This window comes from Podarcis vaucheri (genome assembly GCF_965113315.1).
Source record: "Podarcis vaucheri genome assembly, chromosome: 6".
Classification (NCBI taxonomy): domain Eukaryota; kingdom Metazoa; phylum Chordata; class Lepidosauria; order Squamata; family Lacertidae; genus Podarcis; species Podarcis vaucheri.
Window position 1 is genome coordinate 45,572,338 of NC_138764.1, and position 22,379 is coordinate 45,594,716.

The window sequence follows — 22,379 nt, forward strand, 5'->3', positions numbered from 1 at the left end:
GTGGCAACGGACTCCCAACTTGGACCCAAAGAATGTAGAATCATAAAGGAATACACAGCCTCTGGAAAGTTGAGTCCTCTCTGTTGCAGCTCATGTCTCAGATTCTGCATCTCCATCAGGTGTTTACGCACATCTCCACCTTCAGCAAGAGCCATGCCATAGTAGTACATTGAGGAACCAGCTTCTGTCCTGAAGTGAGCTTCTCTTAAAGTGTTCCAAATTTCTCTGGCTGTGGTCTTGCCACGCAACAGACAGAGCTCTTCTGGGGATACTATCAATGTAAGCGTTCCCCTTGCTTTGGAATCCTTAGCAGCCCATTGATCTGTAATTGGAGCTGGGGGGTTGTCTGTAATAACATTAAACAGACCTTCTTTCCGCAGAATTGCCTCTGCATATAGCACCCAGTTCGCGTAATTATTCTTATTGAGCTTAGGAATCCCAAAAGCATCAGCCAGCTTTGCATCAGCCATCATTGCTGCTTTAATCAAGCTGTGTCACAGTACTGCAGCTTTTTCCAAAAGCACTTTTAAAAAGTACTTTCGCTTTCTCAGCCATTGCCTTAAACTGTATCGCGGCAAAACGGCTTTAAAAGTTCAAAGTCCAGCCATAAAACCATAAACTAGGAGCTGGCAGGCTGCCAGGCTGCTCCGGGCAGCATGAGCACATACCTTCATCAATCAAACTTGATGCGCAGAGCAGATAACGCGATCCGTTCCTCTGTACCTCTGCCGGCACTCCTCAGTTTGATTTACGTCTTTCTGGGCCCATAACCAAAATGTTGATATTGCAGAGTCCTTTGCACAACGGAATGATGAACAGTACGTGCCACATGCTTAAAGTTGCTTTATTCTCAGTTCAGTATTGAGAAGTTACAAACATGCATCTTGCCTCTGCTGGAGCAGAGAAGCAACCGTCCTTCTTCTCGGAATAACGAACACCGAGAGAACAGTGAAAAACAGGAAACCAGTGTACGTCACATCCAGCTTCCCATTCCCGTGTGAAAACCCAACAGTGCTCTGACTGTGGAATGTAAACATTGTCTTGTGACAAGCACTTCTGCTGCACAGTGAAGAGAGCAGAAACCAACACAGACAACCATACCTTGGCTTAATAAGCTGAGATGTGAATGAGCCTCATGCACCCACAGACGGCGGCTTCACCTTTTGCTTCGTACAAGTCAGGAAGTTTCAGTTAGCTATAGTTTCCCCTTACATTCCGACTGGGAACTGATGGTTTCGAGCTTCCAAACAAGCCAGAATACAAATCCTTGGTTTAACATTGGTTTAGGACCGTGACATGTTTAGGAATCATTAACTATAGTTTCTCAGCTTGAACAGAGTTACATATATAGTTTATTAACTACTGTTAATTAAGACTAAATCGTTACACTCATGAATGAAAGAACAAAACAGTTGCACTCGGGGAACAAAGCTCACTCATATCTTGGCTTAGTGTGTAATGTGTGGTCTTTTAAACTTGTTTTGCTGCACACACTGTCCAGTGTGATAAAATGATGGGATTTGTCCACATTGACAAAATACTTTGAGGCAGACTCCCCCCCCACGTTATTATTTTTCCTGCCCCCCCAAAAAAAATTGTTCCCCAAAGTTATGCAGGCATAGCCCACACCACAGCCATAGTCCTGTTTTTCATGTGATTCTGTTAACATTATGTGCCAACCCTTCCTTTAAATCTTGGCTCCAGATTGCACTTTACAATATCTTGTTGATCATTTTCAGGGTTTTTATGGAGAAAGGTTTGGTGAAGATGTTGTTGAAGTGATTAAGGACTCTAACCCTGTCGACAAATGTAAATTAGATGCCAACAAGGTAAGAAGCTAAAAATAAGTATCAAGTTGGACATTCCTGTATCTAGTGTGAGAAGTGCCCTTGTTCCTGGCTTGTGCATAGCTACAAACTATGGTTCCAGAAAATAAATTGAGTGGCTAAGATGATGCTGCACCAGGGCCATTTATCTCAGGATCTCCCTGACCTTATCCACACGCCTCTCTCAGTCTAGATACAGGTATCAGGTATCAGTTTTTAGACAATTTTCACCAGGGAGACTGAGGCAAGAGTTGTCTGCTTTCACAGACTTTTGTATCTTTGCAACTGGCTCTGAGATATAAGTTCAGAGTGTGGAGGACAAAATGGCGGCAAGTTGTGCTTTCCACTGGTGTGGGCCTCGTTCTGTCTCTTGGTTAATGCCCCTTGCTGCTCACTCACAAACATAAAAATTCTGCAGCAGGAGCAGCGTCACGAGTGAATGAGGGCCATGCGCGGTTGCTAGTTGGCTGGTGACTATTCTGCAGTGTATTCCTACTAGTCTGTTTTTCTGCCCCAGGCCTATATACAGATAACTTACGTGGAGCCTTACTTTGACACGTACGAAATGAAGGACCGGATAACCTATTTTGACAAAAACTACAACTTGCGGCGATTCATGTACTGCACACCCTTCACGTTGGATGGCAGAGCTCATGGTGAGCTGCATGAACAGTTCAAGAGGAAGACCATCCTCACGACATCACATGCATTCCCTTACATTAAAACCCGGATTAATGTCATTCACAAGGAGGAGGTGAGCCCTGAACAGTGATGGTAACTGTAAATTTAAGAGGGAGAAATGCCAGAAATAGAGGGGGAATGATTAACATAAAAAATAATGCGCTCAGTAAAGTTTCAGCTTGCTGATTATTGATTGGCATGTGTTTTAGATGCATTTACAAAGCTGCTTTTACTGCAAAAGCCTGAGAGGAGGAGCTTTTATTTCAGGTGTCAGGTTTTGATACTGATGATTACTATTGCTGGGAAACTGCTCTAATTTTTTCGGTAGTACTTTGCATCTAGCAACTGGGAAAAAGAAAAATCAAGACACCTGTATAGCTCAATTGGTTACAGTGTGGTGCTGATAACACCAAGGTTGCAGGTTTGATTCCCTGCATGATATGGGACAGTTGCATATTCCTGCATTGCAAGGGGTTGGACTTGATGATCCTCAGGGTCCCTTCCAACTCGACAATTCTGATTCTCCCTTTATTTAGGAGTCTAAATTAAATTTTCTCGTAATCACAATGAAAAGGGAAATCCCTGATGTTCTTCTTAAATTTTCCTGTGTTCGTTTCCTTAGATCATTTTGACACCAATTGAAGTCGCCATTGAGGATATGCAAAAGAAAACCCAAGAGTTGGCTTTTGCAACACATCAAGATCCAGCAGATCCCAAAATGCTCCAGATGGTGCTTCAAGGTTCAGTAGGCACAACGGTAAATCAGGTAAGGATACAGAACCTGTAGGTCCTGTCAGTGTCTTGATCACAAAGGTCCATGAGTACAACCATTAAGACTTGCTTATTTTAAAAAACATTGTCAAAAATGGGTTCTGAACATATATTGCATATAAACAGTAATAATAGTGTATATAAATAACTTGTTTTGTATTGAAGAACTAAGAGGACAGTATTATTGAAGTAGTGGCTAACAGAGTGTGTACAAATGCAAGTAATTTGAGTGTGTAGAAGCACATTCGCCAAGTTTCACTCTCTGAAGCAAAGTGGTTCTGTGAGTTAACAGCAGAAGCAAGGGGTGCACACTTTTGATTGAATGGAACATGTGATGTAGTAATCTCCCCTTCCCAGGACAGAACATCTCTAAAAAAAGATTCACTTTTTTTTTAAAGGCAGACATTTCACTGAATAGCAGTACATAATACATGTTTGCTCCGAAGAAAGCCCTGTTGAGTTCAATGGGACTTATTCCTAGGTAAACATGTCTATGTGATACCTAAAAACTAGAGGTCAGTAGTGCCCACCAACAAGTAGGGGTAGGCGTCAGACCGAATCAGTATTTGAATCTTTGCTAAGTACTGTCAACTGCATTGTCTGGAGGGAGCCACACATATTTAATGAGAGTGTGGTGGGTCCTAATTTGAGATCTGTTTGTATGCATCCTTAGAGCTGCTATAGGCAACATTTGAAAGCAATCCTTGTGCAGCTCTGCCTTCTTCTTGACAGTTGCATAAATGTCCACGTAGAGAGGAAGAGAAGGGAGGTTGTGGAGTGTGGTCCTAGTGGGGAGACAGCCTAAAGAAATTCTATGGAGTCTTCCATGTATGTGAAATGATTCCAGTAGCCAGCCCTGCAGAAGTATCTCACTACCTGCCTCTTCTTTAAAGGGACCACTAGAGGTTGCACAGGTTTTCTTATCAGAGATACCGAACGATCCTAAGCTCTTCCGTCACCATAATAAACTACGGCTATGTTTCAAAGACTTCACAAAAAGGTATTGTGTTTCAATGAACATCTTTTTTTCCCCATTTTAATTGTCCTAAAAAAGATCATGATAGATATGTTGATCAATTGTCTTGTGGCGGGTCTGATTACTTACTTTAGTCCCTTCTCACCATGCAGCCCCGATGTACAGTCGTACATAGGAAGTCGAACAGAATCCGTTCGACTTCCAAAACATTCGGAAACCAAGGCATGGCTTTCGATTGGCTGCAGGAATCTCCTGTAGCCAATCGGAAGCTGTGTCGGACGTTCAAGTTCCAAAAGATTGTTCGCAAACCAGAACGCTCACTTCCGGGTTTGCGGCGTTCAGGAGCCAAAACGTTCGAGTTGCAAGGCGTCTGACTTCTGAGATACTGTATATTGCTTCTTAATTCATTTCTGCATAATTTAGAAAATTCCTTGAAACTTTATCCTACATTCCTCAAAAAAGCACAACTAAGGCGTACAACAGATTTGGCATTATTAGGTGGCACTGATGTTCTTCCAGCACGTCTTGGCCTTGATCCATGAATGCTGACGCACTTTCAGGAGCAGTCCCCTTTTTTCTTTTCTAAGCAAGGGGCATTCTGGACATGTACGGTGAGCACTTTCCTGCTGTTAAACAAGGAAACACAGAAAACCTCACAGTGCTTTGTATTTACCATTTATATACATGTTGGAGAACCATGTATAGCCAGCTGCTTTGGTATAGAAGCAGTAGCTTCATTTCTTTTTAAATACTGTTAGACAGCTTTAGAGAAATCAGATTTCTAGGATGACTTGGAGACATCTACTCCAAGGAACAGAAAGACTGATGTTTTATTGTGTGAAAGCCAATTTTGGCATTGCAGTCACTCTGCGTTGGAAGTTTCGGATGTTTCCAAATAAGTGCAATTAGTGTTGTGGCCCAAGGAGTGTACGCAAAGGAGACAGATACAATGCTGCTGGCTGGCTCCAAGAGGGTAGACTATGGTCACTTTCCTATTGTCTGAATTTTTTTGTTTTCTAGGTGTGAAGATGCACTGCGCAAGAACAAGAGCCTGATTGGTCCAGATCAAAAAGAGTATCAGCGGGAGCTTGAAAGAAATTACCACCGTCTCAAGGAAGCACTTCAGCCTCTGATCAATAGAAAAATTCCCCAATTATACAAGACGGTTCTTCCTGCTGCTTGCCACAGGTAATTTTTATATGTTAACATCTCTTGTTAATGTTTCTTTAAAAGGTCTCCTGGATAGGAAAAGTACATGGGAAGGCAAATTGAAAGTTCCTATCTGTAGTGATATAAAATCATTACAATTACTTTACTAACACCCCTATATCTGTGGCCCCAAGCCCTCTTTCTCACACTTAAGAAGACCAGAGCCTTAGGCTTCTAGTCACCCCTGAGATAGAATAGGTAAAGGTAAAGGTACCCCTGCCCGAACGGGCCAGTCTTGACAGACTCTGGGGTTTGTGCGCCCATCTCACATCTATTGGCCGGGGGCCAGCGCTGTCCGGAGACACTTCCGGGTCACGTGGCCAGCGCGACAACGCTGCTCTGGCGAGCCAGAGCCGCACACGGAACGCCGTTTACCTTCCCGCTGGTAAGCGGTACCTATTTATCTACTTGCCCCCGGGGGTGCTTTCGAACTGCTAGGTGGGCAGGCGCTGGGACCGAGCAGCGGGAGCGCACCCCGCCGCGGGGATTCGAACCGCCGACCTTTCGATCGGCAAGCCCTAGGCGCTGAGGCTTTAGCCCACAGCGCCACCCGCGTCCCTTCTGAGATAGAATAGAACTAGTTAATTTTATAGCTGCACATGCAAACACTTTGTGTAGCAGAATATTACTCACCACCAGACTCTGGTGTTCAGCTTGGGAAGTAGCTTATCTCATTGTTTTTTCCTCCCCAGAGATTCCTTCAGCAGAATGAGCCTTCGCAAAATGGACATCTGAGCATCTTAAAATACACTTAAGAATTTTAAGGTACTGAACAAACGAGTGCAGTGTCATCAACACCGGGAATTTGGAAATAAAACTTTGGACTTTGTTCAGGACACCATGCACACATTTTACCAATTTACATGGAAGTGTTAAGTGGCCAAATTTCCCTTCTGAATTATTATATAGACTTCAAACCTTTTTTAACCCCATGGCAGCAGTATACAAACTACTGGTGAGACTGTAAACACAACTGTTTTTTAAGACATTTTTTAATATTCAGAGGTACTCCAAATGCATCAACCATTATTTATAGCATTCTTTAATGTTAAATTTGTTTTTGTTTTAGTTCATATATTTATTTTATATTAGGAGCATTTGCAAATGCATTTAAACCATTTTTAATGCAGTGTTTATTTTAATGGTACCATTAAATATTTGAATGTTTACACTTTATTTCTTGGTGTGCCAGCTTTTAAAATTCATCTTTGTGTGAAAAAAGATCCTAGAGAAAGGTAAGTACAAAATGCTTTCATTTTTAAACTTTTAAACTTTTGTGTCACGTGGCTATGGTTACATTGGGCTTGTGCCTCAAAATGCTGGGATGACCTTGGGGATATGTGGGTCCACAAAAGCCAACCTATTTCTAAAGCGCTAATTTCCAGTTTCAAATACTGTTTTGGGTCACTGAAAGTGAAGCAGGGACTTTTGGCTTTCAAGCAGACATGAGGTGATAAGTAGCTCATCTCTTTCATTCCTGTTGCAAGGCTAAGCTGGCTTCAGCAAAGGATGCTGCACAGGAAGGAAGGACTTGTATAAAGTAGACTGGGTGTTCACATGATGTATTCATTACATAACACTGCTACTGCTTCAGTGCTGCCTGTTTTTTGCAAACTGCTAGTTCAGCATCAAGGCTGCAATCCTAACCCCTTATTTGAGAGTAAGCCCCAATTCAATTCAGTTGATTGACGAACATTTGTAAACCACTTAATACAGAGAAAAAACTCTAAAGCAGTGACTAACTTCTCAGTAGATATGCCTACTACAAAATTTTATGATTCTCTTCGAAAACTATACCATCATACTGGAAAATGTTGTAACTGCCTTTAGCCAAAAATACCTTTAGTCCACCTTGTGCTCAATTACAAATCATATTTGAAAGGGATGAAATCTGTAAAAGCCACTACTGTTAGAATAGTGTTAAGGTAAGTGGAGCACATTGAAAATTCAGTTCACAGATTACACAAAAGCAAACCTAGTTTTAGCATCACATGTACATTCAATAGAAAGTACCAACCAATCAAACCTCCCTTATGCAACCCATGCATTTGTTGCCTTCAAAAGTACTGCATGCCTAAAATGTGAAGTGGTCCTTAGAAACTGGAACCCTCTGTATTGGTACCTAGCTATGCTTATCTTTTAAAGAAAAATTTCAGTAGTTTAAATATTTATACTAAAATAGCTTAACCTGAACTCAGAAATAAAACTGAAACACCAAGTCATGTATGCATTCCTACCTTGAAACTGAGATGAGCATCCCACCACATATTTTGACTGTATGAGGAACAATGGAGAAGGGTAAGGGCACAAAAGAAGCAATTACTTTTTCAGGTCTTATGGCTTTAGAAATAAAGAAAAAATATATTTTGTTTGCAAAAGCAATTGGATTTATTTATATCAACTATACACTCTAGAATATGAGTACAAATAACTTTATTTTTAAAGAGAGCGAATATGAGTAGTGTGACGAAATTAGAACCACCTTTAAATGCTACTGTGCTCTTAAAGCATTTTATTCAACAGACTATATATACAGGTTTGTATTGCTATGATCTGTATATAATCTATAAAGATAATTACCCACTTTTAAAAAATCATCTCATTTTTACAGAATCTTAGTCTGGTGAATCATTCTGTAGCTTCATAGGTGCTCTTCAGTGCTGATCAGATGCTAAACTTATTTACATAGTTAAAATACAACCTCACTCTACAATTTTCTTATAAAACAGCAGGTAAGGAGTAGATGTAGATGAGGAAATGGGGGACAGAAGGTTGAGAAAGTCTTTTTCCTCTGTAACTTTCACTTCGGAATCATCAAAAAGTAGCCACTTCCCCTCATACTCTTTCAAGCTCTGCATTATATGCATTGCTTTATTTTCTAGTCCGATAGCAGGATCAGTTTGCTCACAGCGTTCAAACTCCGCAACTTCTTTAGCATGGCTATGCTCTGCATTTTTAGTTTCAGTGACTATGTTAGCCATCATCTCAGAATGGGTTGCTTTGTTGCTTGGCAAATCACAGTTCAGCTTGCTTTTTTGTCCTCCAAGAAGCCCCACAGCTTCTATATTCTTTTTGTTCAGTCCTTTGTTAGGCTGAGCACTTCCACTGACTCTAAAGGAGACCTCACCGTCGTCATAGTCCTCAGTGACAGCTCTTGCTTCTTGTTCATTCAGTGGCTCTGGGTGAATTTTACAAAATGGATCACTTGTTAAATTGTCCTTGTCCAATTCCAAGCTATCCAAATTTGTAATTTTAACAGAGGCTGTGTAGTGCCCACTGCTGATTGTAATACCGCTGTGCATCACTACAGCAAACAGTCCATATATTTCGTTGCCTGGGTTTATGCTCCAGTCATCCAAAGACAGCTTGAGAGGTGTCTGTAAAGGAGTATTTATCTTGGACAGCCCACCGTAACAATCAAACCTTGGGGAGAAATGTAATAAATAGATTATGTTGTCACTTTGCACAGCTCTTTTAAATTTTAAAATTCATCTAGTTTGCTTTCCTGTTGCTCTAGGATATCAGTCACTCTTAAACTTGGATTCTCTTAAATTTGCATTATCACCAAGTAATATTGCAAACCTTGAACCAAAATGAGGTACTCTAGTGCTTAGCTTTTAGATCTCCAACATATTAAGATACTGTACTTAATTTCTTGCTGTAACAAATCAAGTGACTGAACAACAGCAACTTTTTTCATTTTTTAAACTATTACAAAGGTAATTTTTTTTTGACAATTAGGTATTTCAAAAGACAGCCCAATAGGTAAGCAATTTGCATAGGTATTTCTGAATAAGCATTACAACAAGACACCAGCTAATTTCCCCCCATCTCTTTGCACTTACAAATTGTAAAATAATTTCATGTTTCACAACAGTGAAATTCATATTGGGGACAGTTGAGAGAATCCGCTCAATAGATAATTCAATTTCAGATATGCCTTTAATTTACACTTAAACTTCCAGTAAAATAACAGCAGGAACTGTTGGTTGCCTTGTTTTTATTACAATCCACTGGTTTTTGCCTGAGGTATCTAATATTTGAAAGCTTACAAAAGATAGTCTATAATTATATGCTGATTGGTGTTTAAATAGCAAGGAAAGCCATACAATAGTGGAAAATTAAGAACAGGGTTTATTTGGCAATATATTTTATGTATTATGAACATGACCTAAATAGATATAATGTGGGACTACAGTGGAAGAGATACCTGTTTTAAAATATTTAAGACCTTCCATGAGAAACAAGAAACAGTGGGAAGAATAGAATACATATTCTAACACACATTTATTAGTGGATAGATCTTAATCATTTAAGTCTTTTGAGAGTTTGCAACTAGTGAAAAAATAATGGCAAGTAAGCCAAGACAATTGATTCTCACCGTGCCTAGAAGTAATCAAGGAAGCTACCCAGCAGTCTTTCCTTGCTAATGGGGTGCTTGCTAGTTTAGGCACACTCACATAAAATACTATCATTGTACTATTGCCTAATTTATTTTTATTTCTCTAGACAACTGTACACTTTGTAGTATTTAGGTCTGCTTTAGCACGGTCTACCTGTTGAAGAAAATATTCATCACCAGGTGAGTAGAATTTAATATTGGCTGCTTTCCCAACAAAGCGTGAGTTACAAGAAAGTACTTGACTGTGACCAAAGTAATGACAATGAAGCACATGACTTTTATTTTAGAAGGAGGATTTTGCTTAAAGGTACATGCACACTAAGGGAGCAATCCTCTGGAAGCATGCTGATGTAAATTAAGCCACTGTAAAATTGCACCAGATGCAAACTCCATTAAGCAGCAGGGCTGCTCCTGCCAAACCTGGTTGAGGGAAAACAAGCCTTTTAAAAATAAGTGTTCTACAGTAGGTTGCCAGCTCATGTGACTGAGCTGTATGAGCTTAGAATCCAGCCTTCCCTAGTCCTGCCCCATTACACCCCGTTTTTGAGGACAAACACCAGCTTCAGCTCAAGCGGGTTAAGCAACTTACACCAGGCTAAACTAAACTAGGATTGGGAGATCCGCTGCATCCTGAGCTGCTTGTGCTGGCAGATCTTTCCATAGGAGGGATATTTGCATGCATATAATTTGGAAAGAGCTGGAAACTTTTAACACCCCATATGGTCTGACTAATTTTTTTATTTCAAAAGTAGTGGCAAGAACAAATAATTTTAGGCACACCATTTCTGGAAGTCTTGTATCTTCCCTCCCTGCATTCAGAAACACTGATCACACAAGATCCCCATGAGTGTATATCTTTGTTGTAAGGATGTAAGAAGCTGCAGGATATGTCCCACTGCTCTCTCCCCCTTCATGCTTAGAGGAACTGAGCTACTGTGCAAATTCCATGGGAAGCACAATCTCAACAGTATATTTTGGGATACCTAACAATATAGTTCATGCTCTTCTTTCCAGAAGTTAAATTCACTTGATGTGGGTTCCATTTTATTATTTTATATTTGTGCAGTTTTACTTCCAGTAGTTCAATGTGGTTTATTCACTATACTCACTCTAATCCTCTAGCTGCGAAGCACTTCAAGTGGATGGTTATAACTTCAGGCATTTTGTCAAATAGAAGACTGCGTTCAGCTTCTGTGTAATGACGACAGTTTTCACAGAAATATTTATCTTCTCCCACAATCCTCTCCACTGAAGCAAACTGGGAAATTGCCCACTTCAGAGTCTTCACTTCTGTTTTGGGATCTGGAGAAACTACAAAAGAAAGTTGCTTATATTTAGTTTGCCCAATACTGTAAGCAGTTAAATACAAATCAGGTTGTTGACCACGATAATATGAGTGCAGGACATGTGAGCAAATGTTTTTAAAAGTGCCAGAATCCTAGAGAACTACACATCAGGGTTCCAAAGCTTATGCTCTGCTGTGATCTCATGACTCTCCAAAGCCAATTCCTAATCTCCATACTTCAGCACAACCAAACAGAAGGCAGTTTCTTTAAGGTGGGGAAGGGGTTTAACACCATCCTAGAAACCTGCAGAATCCTAGAGCCATGCATTCTTCCATGTAACTAAGACCTGTATTATAGGAAGTATCTGTCTTACGTAGATTGCCATGCTTCATTTCAGCACGTTACAGACTGGTATGATCACACATTTCTAAGCAACCAGAATGGGGACATTTTATAGCAGGCATAGGCAAACTCGGCCCTCCAGATGTTTTGGGATTACAACTACCATCATCCCTAGCTAACAGGACCAGTGGTCAGGGATGATGGGAACTGTAGTCTCAAAACATCTGGAGGGCCGAGTTTGCCTATGCCTGTTTTATAGGATAACAATAGCCATCAACTGAAATACCATACTGAGCACATTCACACCACAACCACCCCTCTGGCACACACCTATTTCTTCTCTCAGAAGGTCTGATCAGTGTGGTGCAACTGCAAAAAGGCTAATGCAATTTTGGGGCTGTATTCAAAGAATCTTAGTTTCTAAATAACAGTGTCACCTTATTCTGTACATTTGAGGTACTATTTCCAGTTTTGGGTGTTGTGCTTTTAAAGGGCATATAAACAAATTGGAATTGGTTCAGTGGAGGATAATGAAAAATGGAAAACAAAGCCTATGAGAAAAGGTTGGAGAAACTAGGTATGTTTCACCTGGTGAAAAGACATATTTATTTAGAAAACTTATGCCGTACCCTTCCAATGCATCTGCATCTTCCAAGGTAGCTTACATTTTATTAATGCCATGGAAAAAATTAAAAAGCACACAAATGCAACCAAATCAGCAGATGAAAACATTCTAAGAAAAATGTAACAAACCAACCAGATACTTGTAGGGCTGTCATACAGAAGAGGGCAAAGACTTGTTTCCTAAAGTAGTGACCTTAAGTTACAAGATTACTGTACATTTAAGCTTGACAGTGGAACAAAATTACTGGGAAGGGGCCCTTGCTCTTGGGAGCTGAATAGCAATCTCTGCTGGGGGAAAGCTGTAGCTCTGAATTTCCTTCATCAAGCAGTGTTCACCTGCTGATCTACAGCACAGAAGGGGAACTCCAGCCCATGGGCCTGATTAGGCCTAGCAGGGATCCTAACTTCACTCACAGTACTGTTTTCCCCAAACCATGCCCACCTGCCCCACCCTTGGCATCAAGTGTAAGCTGGGAAAAAGCTGTTTCCAAGAAAATGGTTGCATATGTACTTTAAAAGGTAATGTCTGTCAGCACCCATCAGGTGACAAGTTGTCAGGATACAACTTAAAAAATAATAAAACTATATATAGAAATGTACACCCAGAATTTAACTACAGTTGGCAAGTAAAGTATGCATACTCCTACCAAACACAGGCATGTGAATCACAGACATACTTAAAATTTACTGTGGCTTATACTTACTTTCAGAATTCTCTTCTGTTTTTGAGAACTCTTCTTTTTGCACTGGCACACTAATATCTTGAAAGTCTTCTCTTCTCTCAGTGAAACTCTCACACTCTAAGCATCGTGTTCGTAACACCAACTGACCCTGGAAGAGTCTCTCCACTAAATCGAAGACAGCTAACTCTGAACCTAAGGTGAAGCACATACCAGATTAGGTTAAACTCTTTTCCTGAATAGATATTATTAGAGTTCTCTGAATTTCATCATCTTACTGCAGCTCCTCGTACTGCATATGACACTACTCCTCCAAATCCCATATCTTTGAGCAGCTGTAGCAGCAAGAGGAAATGCTCCAAAGTATAGTTCAAAAACTGTAAACCAAGGCAGGAAGTTCCATCCACAGCTCTTTGGATCTCTTTAGATCCCACTCCATATGAACAGTGTAGTTCTTATTAGGAACTTCAATTATTAGGCACTACACTGGGGGTACATTCTTGATATTGAACTCGCTAATGTCATTGCAGCCCTATCTTTCAGATACAACCAGCACACCCCTAAGCATGTTTACTCAAAAAGGGAGTATGTGAAGAAGAATCATTCATTATGCAGGAAATGGTTTTCCATAGGGCAAGATAAAAGATCTTTTAGCATACAGGCTTAACCATTCTAGGCAGCTTCTTACATCTAAAAAAGAACTTTACCAATCTACCCCTACAAAGAAATCCCAGTATTTTCAGTTTTTGTTTTAAAGAATACTAAAACTATTGATTTAATTTTCATTAAGTTAAATCCAGAAGTATTAGAAATGTTAAAACACTGACCTTCGCTGTATTACATTTTGGCTTGTTATATTTGCCAACTCAGATCTAGTTAACCCAGCCCTGCAATATGCCACTGTTCTGCTTGCTTAGGGCAAGTATCAGCCATCTTTGCTTTGCCCTACAAGAAAGCTACACTGCTGGAACTAAACATATCTCAATCTCTTTCCACCCTGTGTCCCACCATGCATAGTTAATGTCAGGAGAAAGTGAGACACAAAACCCAGCCATGAAACATGGTTGGGTTAGTAGTCTTGCTTCTAGGTTTACAGCGCTATCCTAAAATGTTTACTCAGAAGTAAGCCCATTGAGTTAAATGATGCTTATTTCCTAGTATATAATATACAACTGTATATTATATAAGCCACAAAATATGTACAGCCTTCATAGCTCGACTGTGGTAAAAAAGAAAAAAGAGCCAAGCCAAGGAGGCAATTCATGTGACTTGTTCCATCTCTTCTACCACTAATGAAAACACAAAAATGTGGCCAGGTGATCTTAGCAAACTGGGCACACACACAAGTTACTCATAAGACTAACCTCTCTGGCATCGTTTTTCAATTTCTTTTTCGACAGTGCTTTCAATAGATGATGGATCACAATAGTCTTCCGTTCCTTGGCTGCCATTTTCACACTTGCGGAAACTGTCTGTGAATCCAGAGTTTTCTATTTCTTTAACAGGCTCTTTGAACCCCAAGTTTGTTGTCAGCTTTCCCAAACTACAAAATTTGGACAGAATGCTAGGTTGCTTGCTTGAAGATTTTAACCAATTTAATCGAAGTCTGGATTTTTTATGGGTTGGTTTTGTATTTTCATTTTCAATGCAATGCTTAATGGTTGCTTCAGATTGATTTTCTAGTTTTTCCTCCAGGGCTTTTCTCTTTGACCTGGTCCGTCTCTGATTCTCTTCTATTCCATTTTTCTCTTTGGAAACTTTGGATTTTTTCTTTTCATTGCCATCCTCTGTATCATTTTTTCTTTTTGCATTTCCGTTAGTTTTATCTTCACCGTCCTCAATAGCTTGCTCAGAGATCAAACTAACATCTTCCTCAACAATACCAGTACTGACAATATCCTGATTAGTAGTTTTCTTTAGTTCAGCTGTGGGCTCTTCTAGTGATCTGGGTTTCAGTTGTTCCTTCAACAGCTGACATGTTTCTTGGATATGTCCCAATATACACTGCAATACTTCTTGGGCATCATGTTGCAAGTATCCCTCATACATGGGGTTCAGTTCCCTTTAAAAAAAATGCAACACATTACCTAATATACACAGTCAAAAAATAGCTTAATGACACAGTTTAGACAGGGATTCATGAGCATAACCAAATTTGGCAGGTGCCCTTCTTGGGAACACATTTTAAGTACAATTCAAGTTACTACACTATGTTTGGGGGATCCAAAATTAAAATGAGGTAGATGTACAGCTTCATCAAGTTCTCAGTTTTGCAGGCTATTATGTATTTAGAATTATGGAGATATATTTTTGTAAAACTAGTATATTACAGATAATTTGCTATTTTTGCCTATCAGTCATTTAAATTTGACTGATTTGAGATCACAGAACAGGTTCAATCTGCATTGTTGCTGAGCTATCTCACATTATAAAATGACTAGAAATGAACACATCTACTGTAAGAAGATGCTGGAGAACATATTTGTGAATAGGAATAATTCAATAAACTTAAAAGGCTGTCTTTCTGTAGAAAATTACAATATTCCATATCATTTGCTTCAGAAATAGTTAGAAACACATCTTTTGTACCTAAGCGTATTTAGTAGTCTTCTTGGCTGAGTTGCAAGTTCATCTGTGTATTTATCAGAATTTAAGAGAAAGCTGGCCTGAAGCTGTTCAACTGAAACAATCAAAGAGTGTAAACTGCAGACCAATTCATAGCTTGCAAGAGAATCTTCTTTACTTTCCCCCTATAAAGACAGAGAAAATAAGTGTTTGCATTTGAAAGTTAAATTTCTTGCCTTTTTAGCTAGTTACATAATTTTATAATCCTTTTTCATAATATTGATGTGTTTAATTTCATTTTGCACATCAGCTCAAGCTATTATGATTCTGTGATACAAAATTTCAAATGTATCAATGTTATCATCATTGTACCGATATTAGGTTGTTATTTACTTAATGCCAAAGACTGAATTCAATTAAATGACCCTTTTACTGTCTGAAAGTGACTATAGAACTACATTAACAAACGAATCTTCATTGTGCTTCAGTCCTAATTCTATGCCATACCATATAAAAAGATACCATATAAGGCATCATCTGTCTATCCTGGAACACATTTGACTAGTCTTAAAACAAGGGTGAGGAACAACCAGCATTCAGGTGTCCTACTTTTACCCACAAGGTCATTTCCTGCAAACCATGTTCGCCTGCCCCACATCTGACATCACATAAGACACCAGGTATAGACAGCTACTATGGAACAATCAGGATCCTAAAATGAGTTCCCTAAAACGCCTTTGCAAGTAGGGCTACCTGTTAGCATCAATAAGCTGATGGAGGTTTAGTGCTCTTTCAGAGGGGCTTGCTCCATTACATAAAAGTGGTTTGCATCCAAACCACTTAAAACTGAGTTTCCACCCACCGTCCAGCCTTATAGCAAGTGGTTTCAATGCAAACTGCTTTGTGCTAATGGGGCTAGCACCTCTAAAGGCATGCCAAGTCTAAATTACCCTGCTACAGAAGTGACATCTTTCAAAATAAACTTTCTTCCAATGGAAGGATTTGTTTATATTGAACTTATGATATACTAACTTTTGTTATGTACAATATGCCCAATAATAGATAGTATGTTCTCACCTTATCAGTGTCACCTTTTAAGCTTTCCTTCTTGTTTGTAATTATATTAAATAGTTGTTTCACTCCAGTCTTAAAGCCAGGGCAAAAATAAAGCACCTAAAATAGGAACAAGGCATGCAGTACAATGAAGGAAAACAGAATTCGTGAAACACATATTTAGCTATTTATTTGTGTGATGTAGCAGAATGAGTATTTCACTTAGATCAGGGAGGCCTGCTTTCAAATCCCTGCTAAGTCATGAAGGACACTGGTTGACCTTGGACCAACCGCTAGATGGCCTGATTCACAAAAAATTATATCCTGGCTTATGGGTGTATAGAACACCTTTGCAATCAAGCCAAGATAATAAGCTAACTTCAAACCATAGCTTAATATCCTCACAAGTCATTAACCATAGGTTTCCAGGCTCGTGTATAACAGAAACCTATTTTTATAAACAGAATATTGAACTGCTTAGCCATTTGCTCAGTGGGTAGAACAAAAGGGCATGGAAGGGTTATGCCACTCATTAATAAACTAGTTTATTAAGCCATTGATTTGATTGTGCAGTTTGACCCAAACTTGCAGAAAAAGCAAGATAATAAATGTAGGATGACCCAATGCATGTGCCACTTTGAGTTCCTTGGAGGAATAGGATACAAATTTAGAAGTTGACATCAACAGATGTAACTGTAGATAAACAGAAGTGAATAAATAAGTCTAAATATATATCTGTTGCAAAATAAGACAACCATACTGTCAAGATAAATCTTAAACATATGTCTCTATGATGAGCGAGTGTCAGGCCTTAATAAATTGCTGAGTATATAAGGTGTTATAGTTATGACCACCTGTCTTTTACTATTATCTGATTATTCTGAAATCTGATTACAGTCATACCTCGGGCTGAAGTCATACCATGGCGACCCGGAAGTAACGGAGTGCATTACTTCCGGGTTTTGCCGCTCACGCAGACACTCAAAATGACGTCACACGCATGTGTGGAAGCAGCGAAATGCGACCTGCTCACTCGCGTCTTACGTTTACTTCAGGATGCGAAATGGGCTTCAGAACAGATCCCGTTCATATCTAGAGGTACCACCCTATACTGTTATTTTTTTAAAGTGTTTTACAGTACATTGGTTCTTAAGAACTTTCCCCCTGCCCCACTGTTTCATTCATGTTGTTTGAGTATTATTTCTAAATGCCATATACTGGCTTCAAAGTTCTCATATTATTTTTATTTTTTTAAGGTTACATCCATTACAAAAAACCAAACAAACTCAAACAGAAATAAAGCTATGCTACATAGCTTGTGTATCCAAGTTTTCTCAATCATTCTGCTTCGATTTTGGAACTCCAATCTCCTGACAAGGCCTGGTTATCAATAGGCAGGTGAAACTGTTTTGATCTAGCAGATGTTTGGATAAAGGAGGCATAGTGGGTCAAGCTACTGCAGGTTTTATCAGTACTATGGTTTTAATGTTGTTTTCATGTTTAGCTTTCCTTGTTTTCCCTTTGAGCTAGGTAAAGCAAGCATTTTTAAAGCACTTCCTCTGAAAATGTGAAGTTAAAAGACAATGGCTTGACTTTTGATGGATTATACTCATAGTACAGCCTCTTCAAATACACCTCATTTTAATATTTTGCAAACCATACTAAGAAAACAATATCCTAGAGCCTGCCACATACCTTCAATGTTTGTACAATGTATTTGTTACACAACTTATGTCCATCAGGACATAAGATGGAAAAGGAATGATTATAACAAAAAGCAAATTGCCCAACTTATGAGCACGTCCTGAAACCTGGTCAGTGCCTGCACCACCTCCTGGGAACCACCAGTATGCTGCCGTGGGTTCCATGACAAAAGATGGAATATATATGGAATGAAATAAATTTTAATATTGTGCAATGGGTCTACAATAAGAGAAAGGTAAAAATCTTGCTCTCTACAGCCTCTTTCCTCTGTTGCTTCCTTCATGCAGCACACGTAAATACCCACCAAGTAAGCTTTTAATTCCCTTAATTCACACAAAATTACTTTAGACAACACTATATTTTTAACCTGTTATGAACTTACCTGAAGTATACTGTTAAGATAACACGTGTTACCAAGATTGTTCAAGCCCACAAAAGGTAGCATGTTGTCTTTCTTCTCACAGCAGATAGGGGACGGTGAAAGTGGCTGTGTTGCAGGAACTACCTGGTCACTGTCATACAAAAAAAGATATTTTATTCCAAAATACACACGTGCAAGGTGTCTTCTAAATTTAGAAATTGACTTTTTACTAAAATACTGTTTCTTAATCCCTGCTATATGTAGTAAGGTAAAAGGTAAAGAACCCCATGACAGTTAAGTCAAGTTAAAGGCAACTATGGGGTTGTGGCGCTCATCTCGCTTTCAGTCCAAGGGAGCCGGCGTTTGTCCACAGACAGCTTTCTGGGTCATGTGGCCAGCATGACTAAAACGCTTCTGGCACAACAGAACACGGAAATGTCGTTTACCTTCCTGCCGCAGAGGTACCTATTTATCTACTCGCACTGGTGTGATTTTGAACTGCTAAGTTGGCAGGAGCTGGGATAGAGCAAGGGACGCAGGTGGCACTGTGGTCTATACCACTGAGCCTCTTGGGCTAGCTGATCAGTAGGTTGACGGTTTGAATCCCCACAACGGGGTGAGTACCACTATTGAGGTACCACATAAAAATAACACTCCAAAAATAATGAATTAGCCGCCTCTAACTGTACAATAAGATAATTAAAGTACAAAAATTATAAGTACAAAAATGGTATTGATAACTCTTGTGTTTTCCTTGACAACATAACAGATTTCTTTCTGGCCAGGAATTTTTCAGTGGCTAAAGTATTATTATCCCACACAAGCTCCCGTTTTCACATAAGTATTAGGCCAACAATATACTGTATGGTCATAATTAGACCAGGATTTAAAGTTTATTCCTAGTGCAGCCTATTGAATTAGTTTTCCATTTTGACACCTTAATCTATTTTTTTAAAAAAATTAAGTATTTTCTCATATGGAAACAACCTGCTAAAGTGTAAGAAACCTGCAATCAAGAATGAAGGTGTGCAGCACAATCTTGTGTGTAGAAGTTAATCACACAGAATACAGTAGTTCTTACTTCCCATTACATATTCTTAGGCCTGTATCCTTTAAAACCTTTCTACCAAATTTAATGTTTTAAACAGTTCACTTTTGTTATTCCACCCAAAGCAGGCTATGTATCCAACTCTGCTCTCTATCCAACTCTGCTAAGTCCTTTGACAGAAAAAAGTTCAAGGTCTAGTACATTCCTAAATCTCTTCCACTGGGCTCAATGGAGTTTTGAAAACTTAAACTTGGGTTGTATTATGCCTGTTCTACCCTCAATTAGCATAGAATGTACATAATGCTACCTATATACAAAACAAATTGTCACCAAGATAGAATGCCAGTAATCAAACTGATTTCAGTTATAACCCATTATGTTAACAGCCTACCATTACAGTCTTCTGTTAGAAAACATTAAAAGCCAATTGAAGGCTGGGATATACATAAGCCAATGCAAATATGTGTAGTTACAGTAATTAAGCACAGCCAATAAGATTTTTGCATAACTGATACAGTAAGATACAGAACTTTAAGCATACACTGTAACACAAATATAGAAATGAAGATCCACCAAAATGCCTTTAAAAGTTCTCTGCACATTGTGATGAGTTAATGAAAAATAAACGCTTACATACATTTCAGAACATTCATATTCTGAAGTCTTTTGCTCATTTTCTGCCGATTCTGCAAAATCCAGAGCTCTTTTTGTTTCCCTTTTCTGAAAGAACTTCAGTGAAAGTCTGCTTCTTTTCGTGGGGGTGCCTCTTGAAAGCCCGCTACTGTCACTGGGCAGCACGCCTGGCATTTTCCGCCCTCACCAGAGAACCCCGAGGGACGAACGCAATAAAACTGCAACCTGTAGTCATGCCTGTCAAAAGCATATAAAACACCACGTTTGTATGTTTTGTAAGCGGCAGCGTGCATTGTGACGACACAGCTTCACAAGAGCAACTGGAGCACACGCCGAAGTGGGCCGGGAAACACAACTGCGCTTTGATTAGCGCGCGATGCAACTCAAAACTGCGACCGCTTAATACAAAGTTCCCTTTGACCTAGACACTAAAAGCCGGCGGCTTCTGAACTGTTTTTTGGGTTGTTAAGGAGAAGCGAAACAGTGCAGGAATCTGACGCTACCGGCCAGGGCGGAAATCCTATTTACTGCAGAGTGAAGCCCCAAATCGCCCCAGGTACTTGACTTAAGAACGTCGGGATGTCGTTACTTTTCCGGTACACAACCCCGAGGCATCTCCCCCTCCGCCCCGCCCTAAGTTTTGAGGGCAGCTCGAGAAACGACCCCCCAAAAATACTCTCGGCCCGGCACTGGATGCGAAAAGGATGAAAACCGAAAGCCGAGAAAACCTTCCATAGGAGGAAAGCAGGCAGACACGCTCCCCCTGCACAGACGCCACGGGCGGAGCCAAGGGAAAAGGGGAGAAGGGCAACTACCCCCCCAAATCAATAAAAATACTTCACTGAGGTTCTGCATCCCCCCCCCCTTTCCACACGAAGCCTGGCTCCGCCCGTGACAGACAAAAAAAAAAAAAAAACCAGCAGCGGAGAGTTCCGTAGCGCGCCTTCCACTTCACAACTAATTTCCGTCTCAAGGGTGAAGAGGAATATTCTTCCCTGAAGCTCCACTCGGGCAGGCAGGGCTGCGGCTCGAAGCGACAGAGAACCAGCAGCGGCCCGCAGTCGTTCCCTCGGAACCCCCCCCCCCCGGGGAACCAGGCGGCGGTAAAGAGCAGGCAGAGTTGTGCCCCCGCCCGCTCATGGTGGCGCGGCCGCCGCATCTCCTCACCCGCCGCCGCTACATCTTCTCGTCCTGGCCAGGTCCCCGTGGGCGAGGCGCGGGAGGGCGCTGCCCCGGAATAGCCCCTTCCCCAGCTGCTCTATAGACTGAGGGGATCTGGGGTCCCTCCAAGCTCAGTCACACACCCACCCGCCCGCGACGGGAAACTTGGCGCGTTTTGCACACCGCCAGGACCCCTCGTTCCCCCACCGCGTTTCTCCCGCCCGGCGACTCGGGGGTTGTCCTGAACGGATGCCGGTTTGATAATAGCCACGGTCACCGCCCGCTGAGGCGGTGAAAAGTTCGGCAAACTGCCTCCCTAGTTGGTTTGGGGCTCGCCGCCGCTTCTGGTGCAAGCAAAATCGCTGCCTCCCTGCCTCCCTCGTTCTTTTGGGCTCAGGCGGGTGGCTTGGACAGCTCGGAAGGGTCCTCGCGGAAACGCGCGCGTGCAACGGTAGAGGCCTGGGCTGGAAAGCTTAAAGCCCGCCGCCAACAGGAGACGGATGGAAGAAAAGGAAATACGAATCGGCCCCACCCTGCTCCGTCGCTTGACCAATCGCGGCCTGCTTTGACTAGCCAATCACTTTACCCCCCAAGGCCAAAAGAAAAGCATAGTGCTCTTTTAAAAGTGACAGTGTAACGGTTGCTGGGACGCAGAGGCCTGAAGGAACGTAGGGGAGAGAAAAAGGCGCGAAAGGGGAAACTAGGTGGAGTCGTAGATCTATTAAAAAAAGGGTAGACTCACACGCGCTGGCGATTTCCGTTTTGACTTTTAATGCTCGTTTTGGGCTTCTCGGAAGTGAAGGCGAGAAGTATCTGCATCAAATTGACACAAGAGCATCTGCAACAGTAATTTGCTGCACCCTGGGGTGCTGGAAAGGCAAACCAGTAATGATCAGAAAATAAGCAGTGAGGAGGAGCTGGGAGTCACCAACTTGGCAAATCTGCTGTCCTACAAATGTTGCAACTCCTATCAGCCCCAGCCAGCATTGCCAAATACCTGGCCTAAGGCTAAAATTACTCCTTCGCAACAATTAAAAAAAGAGATCAAATACCTGGC

The 22,379-nt window shown here is 40.8% G+C and overlaps 2 protein-coding genes across 13 annotated transcripts in view; one reads left to right on the forward strand and one right to left on the reverse strand.

Moving 5' to 3' along the window:
- Nucleotides 1–6,639, forward strand: part of DOCK7 (dedicator of cytokinesis 7) — a 116,043-nt gene extending 109,404 nt beyond the window's left edge. For all 12 annotated transcript variants that reach the window (XM_082228699.1, XM_082228704.1, XM_082228707.1 and 9 more), the window contains 6 exons: nt 1,740–1,829; nt 2,344–2,580; nt 3,130–3,273; nt 4,172–4,278; nt 5,275–5,442; nt 6,156–6,639. In XM_082228699.1, coding sequence (XP_082084825.1) covers nt 1,740–1,829; nt 2,344–2,580; nt 3,130–3,273; nt 4,172–4,278; nt 5,275–5,442; nt 6,156–6,198 — 789 coding nt within the window. In that variant the 3' untranslated portion in view covers nt 6,199–6,639. The remainder of the gene's footprint in view (nt 1–1,739; nt 1,830–2,343; nt 2,581–3,129; nt 3,274–4,171; nt 4,279–5,274; nt 5,443–6,155) is intronic.
- Nucleotides 6,640–7,827: 1,188 nt separating this feature from the next.
- USP1 (ubiquitin specific peptidase 1) lies at nt 7,828–22,356 on the reverse strand. Its single transcript, XM_082228729.1, has 9 exons — nt 21,329–22,356; nt 20,166–20,398; nt 18,502–18,631; nt 16,440–16,535; nt 15,387–15,547; nt 14,162–14,859; nt 12,822–12,992; nt 10,975–11,176; nt 7,828–8,886 (listed from the first exon to the last, which is right to left on the reverse strand). The coding sequence occupies exons 2-9, from the start codon at nt 20,333–20,335 to the stop codon at nt 8,166–8,168; spliced, it is 2,349 nt and encodes a 782-aa protein (XP_082084855.1). The 5' UTR covers nt 20,336–20,398; nt 21,329–22,356; the 3' UTR covers nt 7,828–8,165.
- Between the last annotated feature and the right edge of the window lie 23 nt (nt 22,357–22,379).